This window comes from Barbatula barbatula (assembly GCF_947034865.1).
Source record: "Barbatula barbatula genome assembly, chromosome: 11".
In the NCBI taxonomy this organism is placed as follows: Eukaryota; Metazoa; Chordata; class Actinopteri; order Cypriniformes; family Nemacheilidae; genus Barbatula; species Barbatula barbatula.
The window spans coordinates 6,365,167-6,388,414 of record NC_136774.1 but is presented as its reverse complement, the minus strand read 5'-3'; the positions used below and the strand labels follow the sequence as shown (position 1 = coordinate 6,388,414).

Here is a 23,248-nt window from a genome sequence, read left to right as displayed (position 1 = left end):
TTATTTAATATAAAAAAATAACAAAAACATTTCCAAATTGTTTATTTAATACCAGTCAAATAATAATAGAAATGTAAACAAATAGAAGTTGTTATAATTTTAGCCACTAGCCTCATCGATAAACAAACACAGACCTTATCTTCGGCCCAGGTGCGTGCGTCCGATAAAACCATCTATGCTGGTGAATATCATGCAATTTATTAAATAATACATTTCCATCTATTGGATCCAAATGCTTATATTTTACAGTATATAAAAAGTGTCAATTGCTTGTATATTTGTCAATATATTGTGATATTGTTATTTATTAACAATATATTATTCAATATATTTTCAAATATAAATGAAATTATTCAAAGTTATCGACATGCTGCCATATTTGAATGTAGTGAGCTGATCTGTTTGATACATAACGTTTGGTTGGCTAAATACGTTTTTTGTTTCTCATAAACTAGAATTATTTTGGATTACCTCACGTTAAAGGAAGAAAACACAACATCTTTCTATTCAACTGGAGAAAGTCATATACATCTAGGATCGCATAGGGTGAATACATCATGAGAGGGTGAACTATTCCCTTAAGTACACTTGTATTAGCAGGTGTACTATAAGAACATGACTAAAGGCAAAAAACCATTCCATGACCCATGTTGCATGAGTCGTCAATTAGTAATCACTCAGTGAATAGATTATTACCATGATGTTTTATAACTGTTTCAATTTAGAGTGGGCTTACGTTGGACCCTGGCCTTCAGGGCATGACTGTGGTAGAAATGAATGGCTCAACACGTCTGCGCGCTGTCATCGCGTCATCACTTTGACATTGAAGCTCTGAACCCAAACAAGAAACCTTGTCCACCTGTCTTCTGCGTTCTTTTACAGCATCTCAGAGACTTTATTTAAAGGGATACCGCGGTAATACTCTGGGCCGGGTCTGTGGTCAGGGGAAACTGCTACCTAGGTTGTTGTTGCTAGGTGCCTGAGCGAGACTCAACTTAGGGTTATTTCCATCTCTTAGTTAGCTCCAGTAAAGCCACTCGAGACGTGAATAAATAAGATCGTGTTTCAGGGCCTCAGATCTCACCGCTGCTTCGTAAACTGAAAGGGGGAGAGGTGGATGAGGGGGTAGACATGTGTTTCATCAGGACACATTACATCTCGTTCTCTGAGCCGCCCGCTCACAAAAAACCATGGCCGACACCCTTGGCATCCTGCTGGGGCCGACGGAATTCAGGTCTGGTGAGAAGATTCACCGCTTAAGCCCTCTGATACTTGGTGCACATTCACACACACACACAGAGATTACCTCTGTGGGTCTTCAGCTCTAAGGCATTTGTAAAAGCTGCTTTGACTATATGTGCCTTTCAGGGTGTGACTGTTTAACTGTACAGTATACGTCGAAGAACGTTCTAGGATCAAATCACAGTTTAATAAACATAGTCGTCCTCTAATTCTCAACCACTAGGCTTGTAGATTATATCGTAATGGGGTGAGGAGTTCACAATTCTTCTTAAAGGAATAGTTCACCTTTAAATGAAAATGATGACTTTATTTATACGCCCTCCTGTATGACTTTCTTCAGCAAAACACAAAAGAAGATATTTTGAAGAATGAAACCGTTGGTCCCAAATGACTTGCATTGGTTTTGCGTCAATACAAAATAAGTCAATGGGGACCAACAGGTTTTTGTGTTTTGCAGAAGAAAATCACTCAGGTTTAAAATGAATAACACGTGGTGAGTAAAAATGATAAAATTGTCATTTTGAAGATTAACTATTCCGTTTTATGAATTTAAGAACGGCATCAATTTGTCCTGACAGGGTGACAGACCACAGCGATCTCCACGGACTTTCACAGAAACGGATTGGCTCAACACATTTCTTGGCCCTTCTATGTATGTTGATCATATATTACAGCTAATTAAATCATGCGTACATCAACCAATAAGAATGCAGATCTTTCAGCTCTGTTTAAAACATTATATCATCTTTATAGGAACAGTTCACCCACAAACAAACATTCTGTCGTTATTTACTCACTCTCAAGTTGTTTCAAACCTGTATAATTTGTTCTGTTGGAATCAAAAGGAGATATTTTTAAGAATGTGGGAAATTACACCGTTTGGGGCACCATAGACTAGTATTTCATATTGTAGTCAATAGTGCCCTGAATGGTTTGATTACAAACATATTTTTTATGGTGTTCAGCAGAACAACAAAATGTATACAGGTTTGAATCAATCCGAAGGCGAGTAAATAATGACACAATATTCATTTTTGGCTTAACCTTCTACAATAAATTCACACAAGTTAGCCATCCTCCTAACAAGATTTAAAACTCATTGAGCTAAAAGAATACTTACTCAGTCCTGAGGTTTCATCCACATCAAACACACACCTGTCTCACTCATCTTTATCGGCAATAACTATTCACACCCTCCCGACTGTCTTTGTATCGTTAGCAAAATACAAACTGATGGGTGGAGAACGCGTTGCTGTAAATGCCAACAGTCACATCCACGTCTGACACCCAAGACAAGATGGACTGTTAACAAATCGTCTGTGATTGTAAACCAATTCAACAAATTGGTCCAATTATAAAGGAGATATACAGCTCAGATGACATAAGTGTGAAACGATAAAGGGATACAAATCTGAAATAGATGGCGGCAGGTCTAAAATAGTAATTGACAGCAAGTAAGAAATGACGCTGGGAAATCATAAAGTGCCAATCATGTTACTTTCATGGGAGGGGTAGCAGACCTACACATTTTTAAAGCGGGGGGAAATGCATCCAACTGTTGACTTCAAAGGCTGTGGCATCCAATCCGGTTCTATAGAAGTTCTATAGGGTCAGCTGTGGCCTAATGGTTGGAGCGTTGGTCTAGTGATCAGAAGGTTGCCGGTTCTAATCTCAGTACCAGCAGGTCATGACTGAAGGGCCCTTGAGCAAGGCACCTTACCCCTGATTGCTCTGCAGTAATGTGCCACTGTATAAAACTACTTGTAAGTCGCTTTGGATAAAAGCGTCTGCCAAATGAATAAATGTAAATGTAAATGTCAATATGGGGTAGATTCACCGTTAACAGTAATAACAGTGGTATTGACAATAACCGTGATATTTAAAACAACGATTATTGTAAGTTATACACGTATAACTAAAAAAATAATTAATCAATGGTTTAAAGGTTCGTCTTACGTATCACAATGGTAACAAACTCTGCATACCTACATATTTTGAGTGTGATTTATTGACCAAAAAAGTAAAAAAATAATCATTCTATAATATCAAAATTTCATATTATAATAATCATGATATTGTGACAGGCCTACTAAGCTAGGTTATATACATACAATACTCATATTTTTACCAAAACTATGCAAGACAAAAGAAAATGAGTGATTCGCTCTTTTTAGGACAGATTAGTTGAGAGGGCCATGTGTCAGCTCTGGCACTTGCGGGACAGCACTAACTGCTGCAACTTAACTATGCGTCAGAAAGGAGCATCCTGTTGACGTTATATCGTTAGTGCTTGATGTTGATTCCGCAAGAGCTAACAAAAGCCCGCTGGAGTCCTGTGATTAAAAGCCACCTTTGTTTTCTCATTAGGGCTTCCAGGTTAGCAAAAGGTGTGAGCCGCGGCCCCTTCATGGGGCAGACCAACATTAAAACAGTTCCTAACAAACATCACCCCTTTCTGAAGAAGCCTCAAAGCTTTAAATACAGTGGATAATCTGAATGCATCAGTGTTCAGATGGAAAGATTAATATGTTACCTAAATTAATCTTTGGATGAAACCGGGGTGTCATAATCTAGTTTCGTCACATCAAGGCATGACTCGGTTATAGCTACACTGTTTATTCTGAACTATACTCCAGACCACTGAACTATGTAGGTTGTGTGTTGATGTCCAAACTTTGCCATGTGGATAATTGTCACATGACCGGTGAAGTAACTGTTGTTTTAAAAACTGCGTAACAGCTTTGCATATTCACCCAGCAAGGACTTTTTTAAGTGTCGGGGTGTCTGAAAAGGTGAAACAGGCATGGGAGGGATCCTGACGTCTATCATTTTGGCGCAGTGAGGGATCCAGACGCGCAGAGCGCACTGCGCCTCTTCACAAGTGACAGCGCCAACACAACATCAGGAGCGCGGTGGGCCGACAGCACCACTACAATGCATTACCGCCTTTTAACAGCTTTTTAAAGATTTAGAAAGCGGCCCGCGTCGGTATAAAACATATGATGGAACACCATAATCTCTTGGACTATACGTGGATAAGTTTTTCTCCAAGTGGGATTTATCTGTGCGTATTTGTTTACGGAGACGCGCATCTGAGGGGCTTTTAGAGATCTGTCGCCTGTGCGCTCTTTATTATCGTATGGATTTGACTCAGCTCATTTAATCAGATCACAGCGAGCTGGATTATCGTTTGGGAAAACCCTGGATACGACAAGCCATTTTCTTCCCACGATGTATGGAATAAATCAGCGCTGCTTGTACATGTAAGTATGTTTTAGGGTGATTTAGCCAGTGCCTGTACTTTAATATATTGACAAATGATTGACCAACTGTTTTATTTGTTTATTTTCTAGCTCCTTTCATTTCTTCGTGGTGTGGTGTCACGCACAGGTAAATAAAACTTGTTTTGTGGGTTTGAGTCGTGTTTGATGTTTTAAGCGTCACGCACGGCTGTAATATCGCAATGTACATTTTATAAGGACGATCTGAGGTTAATAAAAATGATATACGAGGTAGTTTAATCGCACGTTGAGCACTTCCAGTCTTACTTTTTGGGAGAGTGTGTGACATTTGATGTTCGTAGCTTAGACTTAGTGCTCTTGCTGGCATTTACAAAACGTACGTTTTTCTATCCCAGCAACAGAGAGAGAAATATATGTGATCTTATTTTCCCTTTGCATCGAAAAGGGGGAGAAGAATCACCCTTCTCCTAATTTTAAGCAGTACGTGAGGGAACAGGGCTCACTGACGGACCAGCTGAGCCGGCGGCAGGTCCGAGTCTACCAGCTGTACAGCCGGACGAGCGGCCGACACGTGCAGATCCAGGGCAAGAGAGTGAGCGCCACGGCAGAGGACGGAAACACTTTCGGTGAGTCTGTAATTCATTTACAGTAATTAACTCACGTTGGGTTTCGGTGGAGATAGGCCTGTTTTCACATTAAGACCGTCTGATTGGTTTATTGGCTGAAACAGGACGCGCGCACTGTTTGCCGATGGTTCAAAAGACGTTTCTTTGCCTAATCGTTCCTTTTGTGTAAGTTAGGATGTGTTAATTTGCTTGCAAAAGAAAGGGGAAATGGGACTGATGTTGCTAGCCGGGATTTATGGGCTGCCAAATACACACAAGTCATCTTTGAGATCCAATGCGACAGTAGTCACGTTTAACTCCTGCCGTCACTATAAATGATATGAATTATCACCAAATCCCAACAAAACACATTGTTTTCACTTACTCATACACTGTAATAAAAGTAAAAGAAGTGACATTTATTTATTAATTGTATGACTATCGTAGGTTACACCGTTAAATGTATTCCATTTAAAATATGTTTTTCAACTGTTATAAATGGTATAGGCTACTGTAAACATATACCAGACTGCTTTTTTCATTTCTGTTCCAACGCATTTGGCTTTTTGCATTACAGCGAGCCTTTATGTGGAGACAGACACGTTTGGAAGTCGTGTCCGGATCAAAGGAGCGGAGAGTGGCAGATACCTGTGTATGAACCGCAGGGGGAAACTGGTGGGCAAGGTATGTATCCATATCTACGCTCTTACGATGGGATTTCTAGTGCAGGAGTTGCGTTCTTATAAATAAAAGTGCTACAAGTTGCCATTGAAGAACATGTTGGACTGGTTGCATACTTCCCTTTAACACCTATAGAACTCATACAAGTCACCGAATGATTTTTTGGGGAACCAAACACGGTTTCTCTATGCGGCAGCGGCGTTATTTTGAAGAGTGTTGCAGGAAAATATACTTTAGGACCTTTCTGACATTGTTGACACACTTTTAAATCAACACTCGCGGGAGGAAAATAGCATTTATTTATTAAATTTCAATAAAATGGGAGATTAATAAGAATGGAATAGTGAATATAGAGACTTTACATGACGGAGTATAAGCATGTGTTTTGTATTTCTTTGAGAAGGGTGTAGTAGAGATGGACAGAGATATAAACAGCAAGATTCATGCTACTGAGAAGCTTTGTAACATCTTTAAGAGAAATAAATGCCAGGCCTGAAGAGGAAACTTCTTTCACACCCATTCTGCGCTTGGGCAGATGTCCAGCCACTTCTTCCTTCACGGAAGTGGAAAAGATGTCTACAGCACTGTGGTCTCATGACACCGATGCTGGACAACTAGATGGAGACAGTGAGCGCATTCTGGCCCCTAAACTGTGTTGAAAGATGAGGGCAGTGGTGAAGAATAAATAAGGACAGGCGTCGAGCACTGATAAGTGATAACACAGCTTGAGTCTCTTGTAAAAGTGTTTTGAATTCCACATGGAAATGTGGAAGTGCATGAATTTAGAGACATTTGAAGGAGCATTATGTAATGTAGTTAACTACATGAAATCGTAAACCTTCAACATCTTTGCAGATATGTGTCAGTACGAAGTCCAACATTTTTCTTTAAATCTCTTTCTAAAAAAACAGTCCAGACAGTGGACTGGTAAGATCTGTTATTTTTAGACATCAAATACTGTATTCAGAACTTGGGGTTTTCCCTCATCATTTTTAACATAAGGTTTACTTGTTTTGTAGTGATGTACTACATGATGTGAACTGAAGAAGAAATAGAAACAGCGCCATCTTCAGTCTCTGTATGAAGGTGTCACTTAAAGAGGATAACTTAAAAGCATTTTACTACATGGCAGGCTGGGAATGGTTATAATTTTATGACCATTCAGTAACAAAAGTTAAACTTGAGTTTATAAAACTAGTAGATACATTTCCAATTTAATATAATATTTTAAATAATTTATATAACAAAATTATATTATATAATAAGAAGATAAAGGATAAAACAAATTATGAAAAAGCGATAAAAAACGAAAATACCATTCACATCAGGTTTGTTGCATATATGGGCTATTTTAATTTGACTCAGAGGTAATTCTTTGTAAATCCCACAGGAACTGCTCACAATATCTGTTTACCACAGCAAAAATAAATGTATTAAATTCAAATAAAATAAATATAAATACGTGTATTTCCTCCCTTTATATACAAACACGACCTAACTGTTCCATTGTTGTTTGCTTTGTTTACAGCCCAACGGCAGAGGAAGGGACTGCATCTTCACAGAGATCGTGCTGGAGAACAACTACACTGCTTTCCAGAACGCTAAATACGAAGGCTGGTACGTGGCCTTCAGCAGGAAGGGTCGGCCCATTAAGGCTTCCAAAACCCGGGAGAACCAGCGAGAAGTTCACTTCATCAAGCGCCTCCACAAAGGTCCACTTCCTTTCCCGAACTCGGACCAGCCCAAAAACTTTGAGTTCATTAGCTTTCCACCAACTCGACGGGCTAAACGCAACAGAAAATCCCACACTGCTTCCTAACGCCGAAGCGCACAAACCCATGAGACTTTCTTTTAATTATAAAAAGATGCAGCTTTATTTTTATATATTTTCGTACTTAAAGGACTTGAAAAAGCCAATGACACTGAATGGATGCGCATTTTAAAGGGGTGACGTGTAAATATGGTAAGATAGTAAAAGAGAATGTATATATTTAATTAAAATGGAATTTGTATGTGTGCTACGTGAGCATTCTGTAAAGACTCTATGACATAGTGCTCAATATTAAACACAATAAAAGCAATTTACCTTTAATAGAAATCACATTCAACCAAAAATGTTTGGCTTTACCTCATGTGTCTTGAATGGATTGGATAATAAATGCACAGAGTATGCAGATGATTCTCATTGTTTATTTTGCGAAGAACACCTCCAAGACGTTTTCTCAATACCAAACTTAAAATTAAGTTTATTTATTTTTATTTATGTAATCGTTCGGCAGACGCTTTCATCCAAAGCAAGTTGCAAGTAGGAGAGCGTTTAAACATTTTGTCAGCACGCTAAACAGTACCGCCATACTAGAAGGATTAAAGCTGGAGTAAGCATGGGAGAGAATGAGCACCTTTTTTTAAGACACAAGACAGACAGTTATTGGTTAGTCAAATAAATGCGGAACGGGTATGTTTTGAGCTGTTTTTTAAAAGTTGTAAAGGATGCTGACAGTTCATTCCACCACAGGGGAGCCGAATGAGTAAAGGTTTTTGCAAGTTGGGCCCTTGCTTACAACAGAACAACCTTTTATGTTTGTGATTAGCACGTTTATCAACCAACGGCGAAATGTATATAAGTATGACACAATGTTAGGGCCAAAGTGAAGTAAAAATATCAACATCTGTGAAATTCCGTACAAATGTCAACCTCACCAAGGAAGATCATGTCAACATTTGGTGGTTGACCCTAGATATTTTTAATCATGAATTTAGTGAAGTGTGCTTTAAGGATCAAATCCATCTATTTTACATATTTGTTTTTTATGAACAGCCATCCCTTTTCCATGTGTTGGGTATTATTGCTTCTGGTTTGTGCATTTTAATGAACATAAATCAAGGTATGTCGCCTCTTAAGCATTGCGTCATTTTCTGTCACATACACACCACACGTTTATCTCCCTTTTATTAAATAGAAAACTTGTCCATGGACTGATATTTTTCTAATAGCAACACTCTTATTAACAGAGGTGACAGGTGGTTCAATATATTGATAACAAATACATTCTCTGAGAGTTTATACCGTATATCACACCAACTCCAGAAGTACAAACGGCTCTCTCCTGCCAACTGCTGCTAGACCACTACCACTGCAGGCAATATGATTTGTCTAGTCCTTTTTCTTTTAAATGATACAGGTTTATTTTGAAGGTCATTTTGAACTCTTAGCATAACATTTGTGTTCTGCTTGACTAACATATTAAGCTAAAAGATTGCCGTGGTCATTTAGTTTATTCAATGAATGCATATCAATTTCTTCTTTCTTTGAATATAAATGATCACGGATTAAAGTCATATTTATACTTTTAATTGAATAGGCTCTTCATTTTCATCATATGTTTTGACATGTGCAGGATAATCACCCCAGCACCTGTTGAGAGCAGATATCAGACTGTTGATCCACTTTAAACACCAACGTAATTGTATGATTCTTATCAGTGATGACTCTGGCAACAAAATCAGACATGAGTTTTAAAATGTTATTTTGAAATAATGTCAGTTCATATTTCTTGAGTAACAGGCGTGCAAACTTCAGGGGAAACTCACCACTGGCGTGTATGCAACAAGGATTGCTAATGTCTCTCATAAAAATGATATCATCCTTTTTCACCATATATTTGCTTCCAAATTTGAGATAAATTGCCACCTTTACAAAAAAACAGATTGCTAAATTACTATTCAATTTTATTTCTATAGCGCTTTTCACAATGTGCATTGTTCCAAAGCAGCGTTACGTAAAAATAGAAACCTTAAAACACAGATAAAAGATAAAACACACTACATGGTGTTTTATATAATAAATTCAATTATTCCAGTATATAAAATCTAATAAATGCAGTCTCCCGGTCGTTTATTTAGCATAATTTGCATTTAAGTAAATGCTTTGCTGTTCATGTCAATTAAGACTTTTTTACTTCAAATGAAGAATAAAATCACATGTTTCCCCCGAAGTGATACATTGAGGGCCATCATATTCTAGAGGTCCTTAATGTATCAACATTTTCATCAGGCATTTACATTTTATGTTGTCATTCAAAAGAAAAACAGGGGAGAGTCATATAGAGCTTTGGGAAGGTTCATAGGTTACGAGTAAATGGGTGAAGGCCTGTATCGCCCTGTGGATGATTTTAGATTGCTTTTAATAATCTGCACACTACAGTGAATGTGCTTGCTACAGTATTAACCTCCAGTGTAACGCAGTTTTTATCATACAAAACAGTACAGTAGTTATTTCCCTAATTTTACAATAAAGCAAATGTAGGTCTATTTTACTGACACAGTGTTAAGTAGTTCTTACATTAAACACCAACCAAGGAGTGTTGCCATGTTCATTTTTAAGCACTAGAGGGAGCCACCGGTATGCATCATAATAACACATAAATTGGGCGAGGCTTCATCGCTGAGGCATTTTTGTGCCAAATGCTTTTCATGCGTTTGTACAGCACAGAACAAACTGTCGTGACTCCATAAACAGTAATGCACAGCATCACTTTTATGCAATTGTTATTCAATAATATCATTTTGTAGTGTCCCTTACGCAAAGAACATATATTTTCCTCCGTACTGCCGAAATATTAAATCATTTGAATTATTTGAAAATATATAGAATAATGCATTGTTGATATATTACAATATAAGGAATAATACACACGGATTTGCTGGTTTTCATAAATAAATATATATTTGTTTTGTAAGGAGTGGTTTTGATTAGAAGTGTTGTTTATCCCTATTGACACAGTTTCATCAACAGTGCGTATGCTGGTTATCATATTCATATTTATATGGTCTCTCTGATAAAGCTGAGAAAACATTTTGGAAGAAGCATCCAACAAATCCTGGTTACCAGCATTTGAATCAGTAAATGAAGCACAAATACAGATACACATTTGTAGCATATGTGAATATGTAAAGCGAATCACCGCAGGCCACAGTAATGATGTTGAGTCCAGCAGATGTAGAAATGTCGGCCAATTGCTATAATGACTTCCTTACCGAGCATCTCATGGCACACTTATGACCCTTGATCCATATCTAGGTCTTGCCATTGATTGAAAAGATGCAAACCCATCCCCCTACAACCAATCCATCCCTTAACAATGCCCATCAGGACCTCAGAAGATCAGATGAAACATGCGACTAAAATCTACTAGTGCATTGTGAGGCCGACCGGTTTTACTATCTGTACTATCTACAGATAGTAAATCTACCGGTACTATCTACCGGTTTCTACTAGCATTCAATGTTCGGCAACACACAAACAGACCATCCCTGGTCTTCAGTCCATCACGTCTCCAGGGCCTCATCAGCATTGACGGCGGAGAAATGCAGAAAAAGGGTGGGACGGTCCGCTTGCATTATCATCAGAGCTCTTATCCTGCCAGCACAGCAAGAGATTCAATAAGATGTGGGCGGCTTTAAATGAGCTTCAACCCCCACAGCTGTGTCGCCGCATAGCTTGATGCTACACAGCGCACACTGACCACTGTAAATAAAAGAGATTCGGCCATTTTAATGGCATGGCTTGGATTCATTGGGGCTTCATCTTTTAAGCCAAACGTTGATAAGACCCAATCCAGAGATAGTTGAATATGAAAGGTGATACTTTGAACGATTGACTTACATGTCAATGATTTACTACAATAGAGGTGTACTGCTCATACATATGTAAATATCCCTCCTGCCATCTTGAGCCTTACTGCAGCTGTTGAGAGAATACTTCTCTTCTAATCCCCGTCTGCTCGGTGTGTGTGACCGCAATGTCCAGCTAATGTCAGCTGTTGTAAGACCTAGTAACTTGTCAACCTAGACTGGATTTTATGTCATTCTTCCAACTCAATGGCAAATGCTGCCCTTAACCTGCTATTTTTACTTGAATTTAAAAAGGTGCCCCATCATTTTATAGGAAAACCTCTAAATTATAACCATTTAAAAAGGTTTTATTTGATATACGAGCAGTTCCATGAAAATGTTTTTATCATAACAGCACAGATATTAACATTTGGTGGCTCAAATACCCATATGATGTTTGTTATATTTTTACTCTATGATTTTTCATACTCAGTGAAGTGCCATTTTTGGATTGTCACATCCATAACGGTACATATTCCTCATAAATGGACAACTAAAATACGGTCCCATTACAACCAATATATCCATTACATGTTCTATTGTGTTTTGGGCGGGGTTCTATTGTTTCTTCAGCAGGGATCTACCTGCAAAAAACACATTTTGTTCATAATTAAAAAGGTAATATATAAAATATTTCTGCGCTGTGTATCATAGCAGATACTTTTATCCAAAGATATCAATTTTGTCTACACACTATGTTACAACATAACGTTGTAGCTGCATGAAAGGTAAACAACAAGATGATGTTTTACATTTATAGGGGGACCATTTGTGCCATTTTGTCCTGGCCAGGATTTCGGGCGTGTCCTTAGGAGGTCGCGTTTGTCCGCTGCATCAGGTTCTCACTTTTTAGTTAAAAAAAACATTATAGTAAAGTCAACATTTATTATGATAATTGTAGTTTCATTCTTACCTTGAAATACAACGTGTGCTTTTCTTAAAAAATGACCCCTCAATGACAAATCCTGACCAGGACGTGTCCGGGAAAAATGGCATGTATGGTCACCCATACATTTTCACTGTGGTGTCCTATAATGGCTAGACTCATTTCACGTACCGCATCCATAGCTAGCACAGCATTGTTGGCTAAACCAGAAGGCTAATTTGCCATGGCTTGAAAATGCAAATTCTCAAGCCTCCTATAGTATTTACAGAATGTGGCGCAGAGGTCATGTCGGGCTCCGTTTGAATCGGGATGCTGTGTTATGCAATGCATGTGGTAGTTTAGATGTTGATGGTTTCATTCTCTGACTCTGTCCCTTTAAATCTATGGACCGTTTCATAAGCACGGCCTCGCCCCAGATGAATTACTGCGTTGTTCTCTTGCCATATAGCCTCCCACTTTACTCTGATTTACAACACTGAAAGAGGGACATCCGTGTTTTAGAGGCCGATTGCTCTTCTACGTTGTGTATGAAGCCTTCTATGTGGCCTAGCAGCCTGTGACTAGAACAGCTGACTAAGTCCATTGAGGGAATAGACCCAAGGCTATGACTCAGGCTATCGCTAGGAGCTAATGCTGTGGGGGGATGGGCGGCTTTACTGTATCAGAGGAAAATACCAAGGGTTAATGGGACGATCCCTGAATAGTGAACAACGCTCTTAAGTGCACAAAGCTCTTACATCACACTGAGGTTTTACTGCATTATGTACAGTGGTGGACTGCAGATAATGGCATACTGATGATGTTTATAATGGAACCTGATATCATCCTGTCGGCTCTTTGTGAATTTCCTCTCTGCTGCTCAATGCGAGACAGCTGTTCCCAAGCAATATATTTCACACTGAAACTTCAGACTAGCAGCATTATATTCCAGCTCCTTAATATCTGATTCGTCGGATTAACAAGCACACACAGGCTTAAGAGTACACAATAGGGGTGTTTATGGAACAATATTAGAAACTCAAATCCACTTACGATTTCACATTTTTGTCATATTTTTGCATTGCGAAACACCAGAACGTAATTCGCGTCACTCTCTTCTCTGTACGGTGTGTTTTGTCTCGTTTTAAGTTTTGAATTCTGTCTTACACTTTTACAAAAAGTGAATCTAAAGGTGATCTCTGACCTAGCAGGATGCTAGAAACACATGTGCCGGGTCAGGGACAACAGGGACGAGTGACAGTCACTCTCTCACCTCAGGTCATCTCTATCGAATTGGACGTTGATCTGGTCGTTGTGATGAAAGCTACAATGTTCTAAGCTGTTGTTATCCACAGCAATTCACACACTTAAACAGAATAATAATCACACCTTTAAAGTTCATTGTGTTTGAAATTCATTTAGCAGACAAAAATGTTTTTGAAAAATGGTGAGCGAGGATCGAATGATGAAAAGGCATGACACATGACGTGACTTCTTCTTTTGAAGTGCAGTCATCGCTGAAACAAAAGGAAAGTGTTTAGTAAATGAGCGTGCTATCATCTTTGTCAATTTTGAAAATTGTCACAGGTTTTGTTTTTGAGCAAGGCGTGGAAACAGATAGATAGACAGGGTGTGTTCAATGAATGTCTCTGGGCAAATCAAGCGTTACGTTTTCAGTCAAAACATGACCAGACATCAGAAAAATATCAGTCAGAGATATATGTTAAAGATAAGGGAAATAGGACAAAATAGGACACATTTTTGAGACAAGATACTTTGTAGGAATTCTGTGAATTAAAATGCACAAACTCTCACGTGCCCATTTATGAGGAATATGGAGTGCTATGCATGGAAAGATGATCACCCAGGTTTCATGTAAATTCCAGTTTACGGTGTATTTTACTTGTGGAGTGTGATGTGTCGTAGTAAAATAGGCTACTTAAAAAGACAAAATGACGGACGTGACTTACTAATTTTATATTGAAATGAGAATTGATCAAAGCATCTGAATGGTGGCAGATCCATATGGCTATTTGGTTATTGGTTAGCAATATGCAAAACCCCTGTGGCCGAAAAAGAGCGATGTTTCAGAGAAAGAGACCATTATTTCAATTTAATAAAAAATGTAAATATGAAATCATAGAAAGGGATAAATCCTTTACAGAAAGGACAGAAAATGTGACCACAGTTAGTACGAAAGGCATCCGGATGAAATTCGTTGACCACAAATCTGAATATTTGAATGAACATGTGCCTCTGGAAATCAGTAATGGTACATAACGAAAAAAGAGGCCGGTAAATATTTGTCAATACTGAAGGCATTTAAGTGAAATCTTCACAACACATAGTACACGGATACATTACAACTATTTCAGTGTTGCTTTGTTACATTCTTACCCAGTTTTATTTCCTTTTTACCTTTAAACGTACTCCACCCTCCTTTACTCAAACATTGCCCGAGAAACCATTTACTTAGACACTCTTATGCATTCAAATGAGCGTAAAGCTGAGCTCTTTGAGCCTCATCCGTAAATAAAGCTTTTAAGGCAATCGTGCTAACTTTATTTTTATTTCATTCTGTATAGGGCTTTAAACTCCTAATGCTAAGACTCATAAAAATCAAAAGAACTTTATTAAACAATTATGACTCATTTAAGTGGAGAATTAAATCTGGTAATATGACTCTGTCGCATTCACTAACCAATTGTTCTTCAATTGCAACCATTGAGTGTATTACTCAGCAGCCCGTGATTTGTCTTAGATACAATTGTACAATATGAGCATGCATGTTGTCAATACAATGAGAATACTTCAAAGAACTCAAATCACAAAAGCAGCAAACTGCCATCTGCTTCTGCAACTATATATCCTGCCTTATCCGGTCAACCCGGTAAAACCCCTAAGGCCCAAAGCCTTTCTGAGTGATGCAGAGGACCTGGGCAAACCCTCATTCTCACAGTCTAAGTCACATCAACTGTGTGTCAGGCCTGATTATATTACCCTGCATTCTCTCTACTGTAGTCAAATACATTTTTAATAATCCAACTAGACACAGACCACATGTGTGCTGTCAGTGAAAAACAAAGTCTATCAAAAGATACACGTGCATGCCATTTGTCATTTTGATTAAACTAACTTATGGTTATACAAAGGGGGTTTGTGCGGACAAATCATGAATAAACATCATATTGCAAATATGATGTGCGTGATATGCTCGCAGGCTCTGACGGAACATAAAGAAGCCTCTTACTATGTCATCTTCAACCCTCTCTGAGCTGTATGTCATATGGGCACTGTGCAGTATTTAAATGACCAAAGCCAGAAAATGCAGGAAGGGGATGGAGAGACCAATACAAGGCAATATGTTTAAGAATACGTCATGCCAAAAGAGGCCTGTAACACAGGTAGATGCAGAACAAATGCAAAACGATGCCATACTATTTGCTTATTTTGTTTTGCAGACACTGGAAATGAAATCAGTGCTTTCTTGTTAAACATTTTTGATTATAGTTTTGTATTTATTGTTTTCTTTAAACATGTTTTAAGGGGAAATAATGGCTTGAAACTCGACTCCGCTTCCTGTTATGATATTGAGCTGTTTTTATTGCGCTTTTGGCAGAAAGCCTACACAGTGACACACATAAATTCTGCATCATAAAGATGTTTCCAGATCAACGGGACCATTTCTCGTATGTTTCTCGATTTACGTGAACTTCATAGCGGGGCTTTGCATCAGAGGAGTCGACGTCAACACATCAAATTGTTGCTTTAAGAAAATCATACGTTGACATTCAATGTGATTGATAGTAGATGAGGGCCAATCGAAATGTTCTCTCTTCGTTGCGATTTGACAGAAGGGCAACATAGGGCGGGCTTTTAAACAGGCATCCAATCAAATGCTGAAACATAGTGTCGGGGCGGAGCAAAAGCAGTGTATTTATATGGGGGATGTTCGTCCTTTCAACCCAGTTGAAGAAAGAAAAGGGTGTGTAGCTTCTTCTTATCCATAAATCCTTCGAGCAGAAAAAATGAGGGAAATCGTGCATCTTCAAGCCGGACAGTGTGGTAACCAGATTGGCGCTAAGGTCTGCATTTTGACTTTTACGTTTATATAATTTTAAAAATATTGTTTTTTTAAATATCGTGGTCTTGTATGTAGTTTTCTTTCGAGCTACAAAGGTTCTTTGCATAAATTTCCTAATTTAATAGTAATTCAGTGTCAACTTACGACACGAGCAGTTGAACAATGAGCAGTCTGATCGTGTTTGAATGAGCCTAGTCAGCTATGTCCTTGCTTATTTAAATGATTTATCTAAGGATTGTTCATCAAAACGTTTTAAAAGGTAGATCATCAATCTTTCGCAATTATTGTCCAAAGCAAAGGCTTTCGTGCCAACTGTTCATTTGTGTCGGTTTCTGCCGGGAACTTCCCTTTGTGAGACGCACTGCGACAAAGGGAAGTGCTCCGGTCCACATGCTTTCAACGTTATATAACGTTACTACTTAAATGTGAACGTCTGTGTGACATAATACTACCCAGATCACCCAACATAGTTTCGATTCAAAAGATATATTTAGTTTTTTTGGTTAAAATCATTTCTCAAAAAAATCGATAGCGCATTAACGCGCCCCAATTTCTAGCGGAAGTGACGGATTGTCTTGTGACGCAGGCAGAATTTTCAAAGAGCGCGCGTTTAATGGACGACAGCCAACCGGTGTGCGTGCCGCGCGCGCGACTTTTCAAATTATGAATTATAAAAGCGCTTATGCGGTTACATATGAGCGAAATAAACACGGACTAGAAGTAGATATGCTAATTATGAAACGCGTAAGACCAAACGTTTGGAAATTGACAAGCTCTCGCGAGAGTTTGAGAACAAGTGGCGCCTTTTGTGTGAGCATGTGGACGCACAATGCGCCTCGTGTTAACCTATAATCTAATAGTTCTCTGCCCGGTTACTCGATCATCTGTATCGACGTAAATCGATCACCACTCTAATCGAAGTAAAAAATAAATGGTTGCATATTCTACCATCTAGATCGTAAATCATGATTCCCACGCTTCTTGACCGTTTAATGTTTTTATTAAAAAAATGTTTTTAGACGGTGATGACGCAAAACATCCTTTAAACACAATGTGGTATGACTAATAGTGGTCTCTAAATGTATAAGGCTGTCAATTTTGTTTAATGGTCAGGTTTTATAATGGCCTGTGTTTGATTATGGGAACTGTATTTAATGAATTTATTTTTTTTAGTTCTGGGAGGTTATCAGTGATGAACATGGAATTGATCCCACCGGCACTTACCATGGCGACAGTGATCTCCAGCTCGATAGAATCAATGTCTATTACAACGAGGCATCAGGTACATCCCCAATAAATACCTGCTGTGTTTAAAGTGTGATTTAAGAAATTGAAATTGGCTTCACAAACCAAATCCTTTGTGTTATTTTAGGTGGCAAATATGTGCCCCGTGCTGTGTTGGTGGACTTGGAACCTGGTACCATGGACTCTGTGAGGTCCGGCCCCTTTGGTCAGATTTTCAGACCAGACAACTTTGTTTTTGGTTAGTATCGGTCTTATTTATCATTTTCCTACATTTGCATATTTTTATAGAAGGAAATTTCATGTTTTTACTTTGTGTAACAGGCCAGAGTGGTGCTGGTAACAACTGGGCAAAAGGCCATTACACAGAAGGCGCAGAGCTGGTGGACTCTGTCCTAGATGTAGTCCGCAAAGAGGCAGAAAGTTGTGACTGCCTTCAGGGCTTCCAGCTCACCCACTCTCTCGGTGGAGGTACCGGGTCCGGCATGGGTACCCTGCTCATTAGCAAGATCCGCGAAGAGTACCCCGATCGTATCATGAACACCTTCAGCGTTGTGCCTTCCCCTAAGGTGTCCGATACTGTAGTGGAGCCTTACAACGCCACACTGTCTGTCCACCAGCTGGTCGAGAACACTGACGAGACCTACTGCATCGACAATGAAGCTCTGTATGACATCTGCTTCCGCACCCTCAAACTCACCACACCCTCGTACGGTGACCTGAATCATCTAGTCTCTGCCACCATGAGTGGTGTGACCACCTGCCTTAGGTTCCCTGGCCAGCTCAATGCCGATCTGCGTAAGCTGGCTGTCAACATGGTGCCCTTCCCTCGTCTTCACTTCTTCATGCCTGGCTTTGCTCCTCTCACCAGCAGAGGGAGCCAGCAGTACCGCGCCCTGACCGTTCCTGAGCTCACGCAGCAGATGTTTGATGCCAAGAACATGATGGCCGCCTGCGACCCACGTCACGGCCGCTACCTCACAGTTGCTGCCATCTTCCGTGGCCGCATGTCCATGAAGGAGGTGGACGAGCAGATGCTCAACGTTCAGAACAAAAACAGCAGCTACTTCGTTGAATGGATCCCCAACAACGTGAAGACCGCTGTCTGCGACATCCCACCGAGGGGTCTCAAGATGGCCGCCACCTTCATTGGCAACAGCACGGCCATCCAGGAGCTCTTCAAACGCATTTCAGAGCAATTCACGGCCATGTTCAGGCGTAAGGCTTTCCTCCATTGGTACACTGGTGAAGGTATGGATGAGATGGAGTTCACTGAGGCCGAGAGCAACATGAATGATCTGGTGTCTGAGTACCAGCAGTACCAGGAGGCCACTGCAGAGGAGGAGGGAGAATTTGAGGAAGAGGGAGAGGAAGAGCTGGCTTAAATCTCTTAATATATATGTGTGTTTTCTTGGCTGTATCATTTTGCTGCCGTTTAAGAAAAATCTTTCCAAAACTCAATGTCCTGTTTTTTCTTTTAAGTGGTTTCACTTCTGTTTTTGCCTCTTGTCTGTACAGATGTCATTAAAAGGCTTTTTCTTTTGTTAAAGGGTCTGAATCTTTATTTCACAGATTTACACCTGCAAGGGTAAATTAAGTTGGCTATTGTCTTCTGGTTTGATAAATCAGTCAAACCTGTTTAAGAGTGCTTCAGACATCAAGTCAAAATGGCATATAATTTTGTGTACAATACAAGTCATTATTACTTAGCTGCTTTTGATGATAAGAATGCTTATTCATGAGATCCTATTGGTATGTTTGCTGATTAAGCATATTTGTTGTGCTGTCTGAGGGGAGGAACCTTACCTCATCTTTGCTTGAACCCAAAGCACCCTCTGAGCTAGGCGAAATGATATAAAAAAAGGTGAGGTAAGGTTTTATAATGGCGCTATGCTGATTTTAACATTTATATTATCATGCTCCAACTGATCTTTGTTAAACTTGAAACAAGAATTCCAAATACCAGCAATTGTGTGATTGGTGCTTTTGCAGCATTAAGAAATTCCTTTATTTGCTGTGCTGCCTTTATGTCCCACTTTAGTTTGTCTTTTTGGAACTATGGGATTCTCATGTATTAAAACAGATTTCAAGCATAAACCTTTCAATCTAACTTTGATATTTACTAAATCTTCTCCGTGTTGTCCTGATTTGATCGTTTTCAATTGAAATCATTTGTAATCAAACAGATATTAGATTCTGTATATTCAGTACTTTTATAACGGGTCCGTTAAAGAAATGTAGTTACAGGGAAATGTATACAATACATATTTCAGCCAAGCCCATCATAGATACCAGGGATGCAAACTTCTCTCCTTTCAGCGAAATTCACCTTTTTGGATCCAGTATGGGTCATTGTTGTGGTTCGTCTACATTCGATGAGGTTGAAAATGGGAGTGGTAGGGAGACGACTACCTCGATGGGCATGCGCACTTCCATACCGCATAATTATCACGCTGACAACAGTTAATTACCATTTTTATAATCGTAATGTTGGGTATGTGTAGGCGTTAGCTAATGTAATTTGTTGTAAATTTATAGCGATATTTTGCATCACTTCCGGCCGTTGCTGTATCCCTTCTAGCCACAACCGGTTGAGGGGGTTTTCGGACGCTGTCGCGGAGAATGAAATTGTGAGTGTAATGTCCAGATGTTGTGGTAAGGACGTCAAATCAATAGCCAGTGGGTTATGTTTTAAATGCTGCGCAGATTGAGCGCATATAGCTTAATTCACGAAACAATTTTAGATGTGAGGCGTGTCAAATTGCGCAGCACCCGCGCATTTCTGACTTACTTCAACACAACCGTCACCAAGCAACAAGTAAAGGCGCCCTGGTTTGGTTGCCTTGAAAGTAATGGCGCAGACCCAAGAACATAATATAGGGTTAACACGCACTGACAACCACAATCACCGCATTTAAGGAGAAGCCCTGCTGTGTGCTGGACAACTACCTCCGTCATGTCACCCGTCTGAGTGCGCGGAGTTGACGGCAAACTGCTTCGTATTCGTAATGTTTTTGCGCAGCAAATCTATCTGCGCAATAGTTGCGCTACCGTAACGTTATAATATGACAGTCTAAAAGCTTTCATATGTCACAACTCAACCTCTTGTGTAGCATACTGTACCCACGTGTGAGTGTTTGGTTTAGGGTTTAGTAAAACAAGGCAGATAGTATAAATGTTGTTTTTACTCTTGTGTAAAAATAAATAATTCTTGGTTCTGACTGTTAAATCTGTCACTATGGTTACCGGCATCCTGTGTTGTGTGACGCTGTTATGCACCATGAAGTAAATGCGAAGAGTTAATTTGCATAACCAGATAAGATAACTCAATTTTTTTCATTTTCATAACTTCTGGTTTTGCAAATGAACTCCTCGTGTGGTTGTCTATCTTAGACACTTTTAGCAGACCATGGACTATTCTGTGTAATGTACATTGTAATAATGATATGTGTAGCATAGGGGGGATGGGGGGCTCGCATCATTGTCACCGTTTTTCAACCTGATGAGTTTGCACCCCTGGATATATTCAGTGTCCTTAATACATTTTCTCAGTAGATGGCGCTGTGGTCTAAGTTTTCCTTCTTGTCCATACAAAGTAGCTTAAGATCCCAACACACAGCAGGAGTAGAGACCAGCGGCACACATTCTTCACTTGATCTTCAAGATTTTGCTTTTCTCCAAAACGAAAGACAAAACCTGACTGAGAGCAATACACAAACAAATAGACACAACGTTTATTATCTTAGGCACAATATACTAACATGAAACCCTACAGTCATTATTAATAGAGAATTGATAGGTTCTATGTAAGGAACACATGTTGGTTTCTTTATCCAAAATAATGGAGTGCTTTTATAATATAAGATATATTAAGGGACAGGTTACTCAAAACCTTGGTCACATTTAACATTGACATGATTTACAAGTTGCCACTCAGAAACATCTGAAAGCAGGTGTCAAATACAAGACTCACTTTTCAGTGCGTTTTCTATACATTCCTGTATACCTCCTTACTACTTTGAGAAATGTCCATATATACTGCCATTTAAAGGGATAGTTTACTGGAAAAAAAAATTCTTACCTAACTCACCCTGTTGTGTCACTCTAAACCTGTATGACTTTCTTTCTTCTGCTAAACAGATATTTAAAAAAATGAACAACATCGGCCCCCGTTGACTTACATTTCTCAAAATATCTTCTTTTGTGTTCCACAGAAGATAGCAAGTCATACAGGTATTGGACGTCACGAGGGTTAATAAATGAAATATTTATTAACTATCCGACAAATCAGACCTGCTTCAGCATGGTCTCAGAGCACCACATGCTTACCATTGGCTTATAAAGAGACCCTTGACACTCACCCATCCTCCTTTATCCCTAATTGCCGGGCAGATGACCCTCTCTACGTAGCTGCCCACGCACTCCTGAATCTGTGGCAGTACACCGGGCATACCTCTCTCCTGGCAGTGTAGCGCCAATTGGCCGGCCAGAACAAAAACGGACAGCACGGCACTCCAGGCGAGATCTCTGCGCCTCGTAGGTGCAAAGTGCTCATCCAGGATGGATACTAGCACCGGGCATGCGGTTTGTTCCGTCACGTCTTGGAAGACGCGTGGCCAGCGGCGGAAGAAGATGGGGAAGCGGGTGAGCAGTTCATCTCCCGCGTGACGGAGGGCAGCGGTAACTCGGGTTGGTGCCGGTCCGGGTGAGACGCCCGGTTTGGCCGTTACATAGTTGATATAGTCATAGGCCATCAGATAGGCCTCACGCACCAGTGGATCAGGGCTGTTCAGGCCCTCACATATCACAGTGTCATCCGAGAGTCCCATAATGTCAAAGGTCTGCCCCACGACAGGCAGTTACATACAACTATAATGTCAAGGCAACGAAGGAGTCTCTCTTTAGCGTCCTCTCATTCAGATATAAGTTGTTTACATAAACTCCTGTCGGTTATATTCCTCACTCAGGACTGATGGTTCAGATTACTGTGAATGAATAGAAAAGCTGATTCTTCCAATCCTTGCACATTTACAGTACACACACACTATTCTATATTTAGTACTGTATGTATTCTTTAAAATGATAGGTTAGCCTCAAGTACAATATCACACTCGGCAAATATTGAATCGGACACTGACACATACACACCCCACGGCGTTCATTGACTCACCTTTCTTGCAGTTAGATGTGAATCATGCCATTAGTAAACAAGCAGGTTAGCTAACAGCAGAAAAAGTTACAATGTACAACTGGAATAAGCCGAAGTGTGTGTTGCATGTGCATGCTGTCGTTGACTCCCGACTATATTTAGCTTCCTTGTCTGTAACAGATACAGAAGCCGAAGCGTATTGCATGCATTTGGGATATGACACTCGCACTTGCATGGGAACAGCTATAAATACTCCTCAACATGCTGGAGCTTACAGACAAGAACTGCAACCCGCGTACAAACCACTCCCAAAACTCTCCTTCCCACCATAACTTATTTAATTTGGGAGCTGTCATCATATCATATTTTCACGATCATGGCCAAAATAAGTGTATAAGTGAGCATTGAGAAGCAGAGGGAGAGTTGGAAAACACTGTGGCTCTAGGGCAAAATGTTAAATGGTTG

At 39.7% G+C, this 23,248-nt stretch overlaps 3 protein-coding genes across 9 annotated transcripts in view; 2 read left to right on the top strand and 1 right to left on the bottom strand.

Annotated features, from left to right (window-relative positions):
* The window catches only part of fgf17 (fibroblast growth factor 17), a 30,746-nt gene extending 22,798 nt beyond the window's left edge, over positions 1–7,948 (top strand). For 2 of the 7 annotated variants that reach the window (XM_079467002.1, XM_079467000.1), the window contains 5 exons: positions 4,410–4,505; positions 4,596–4,632; positions 4,963–5,110; positions 5,667–5,773; positions 7,299–7,943. In XM_079467002.1, coding sequence (XP_079323128.1) covers positions 4,474–4,505; positions 4,596–4,632; positions 4,963–5,110; positions 5,667–5,773; positions 7,299–7,589 — 615 coding nt within the window. In that variant the 5' untranslated portion in view covers positions 4,410–4,473 and the 3' untranslated portion in view covers positions 7,590–7,943. Of the gene's footprint in view, positions 1–4,081; positions 4,506–4,595; positions 4,633–4,929; positions 5,111–5,666; positions 5,774–7,298 lie in introns of those variants that run through there. The other 5 variants (XM_079466998.1, XM_079466999.1, XM_079467001.1 and 2 more) reach the window with 5 other exon arrangements.
* An 8,284-nt stretch (positions 7,949–16,232) lies between these two features.
* tubb2b (tubulin, beta 2b) lies at positions 16,233–19,758 on the top strand. Its single transcript, XM_079467761.1, has 4 exons — positions 16,233–16,393; positions 17,566–17,674; positions 17,765–17,875; positions 17,959–19,758. Exons 1-4 carry the CDS (start codon positions 16,337–16,339, stop codon positions 19,017–19,019), a joined length of 1,338 nt encoding a protein of 445 aa, XP_079323887.1. The 5' UTR covers positions 16,233–16,336; the 3' UTR covers positions 19,020–19,758.
* Positions 19,759–19,826: 68 nt separating this feature from the next.
* Positions 19,827–22,937, bottom strand: bcl2l16 (BCL2 like 16). Its single transcript, XM_079468536.1, has 3 exons — positions 22,805–22,937; positions 21,996–22,619; positions 19,827–21,334 (listed from the first exon to the last, which is right to left on the bottom strand). The coding sequence occupies exons 2-3, from the start codon at positions 22,461–22,463 to the stop codon at positions 21,203–21,205; spliced, it is 600 nt and encodes a 199-aa protein (XP_079324662.1). The 5' UTR covers positions 22,464–22,619; positions 22,805–22,937; the 3' UTR covers positions 19,827–21,202.
* Positions 22,938–23,248: the final 311 nt, after the last annotated feature.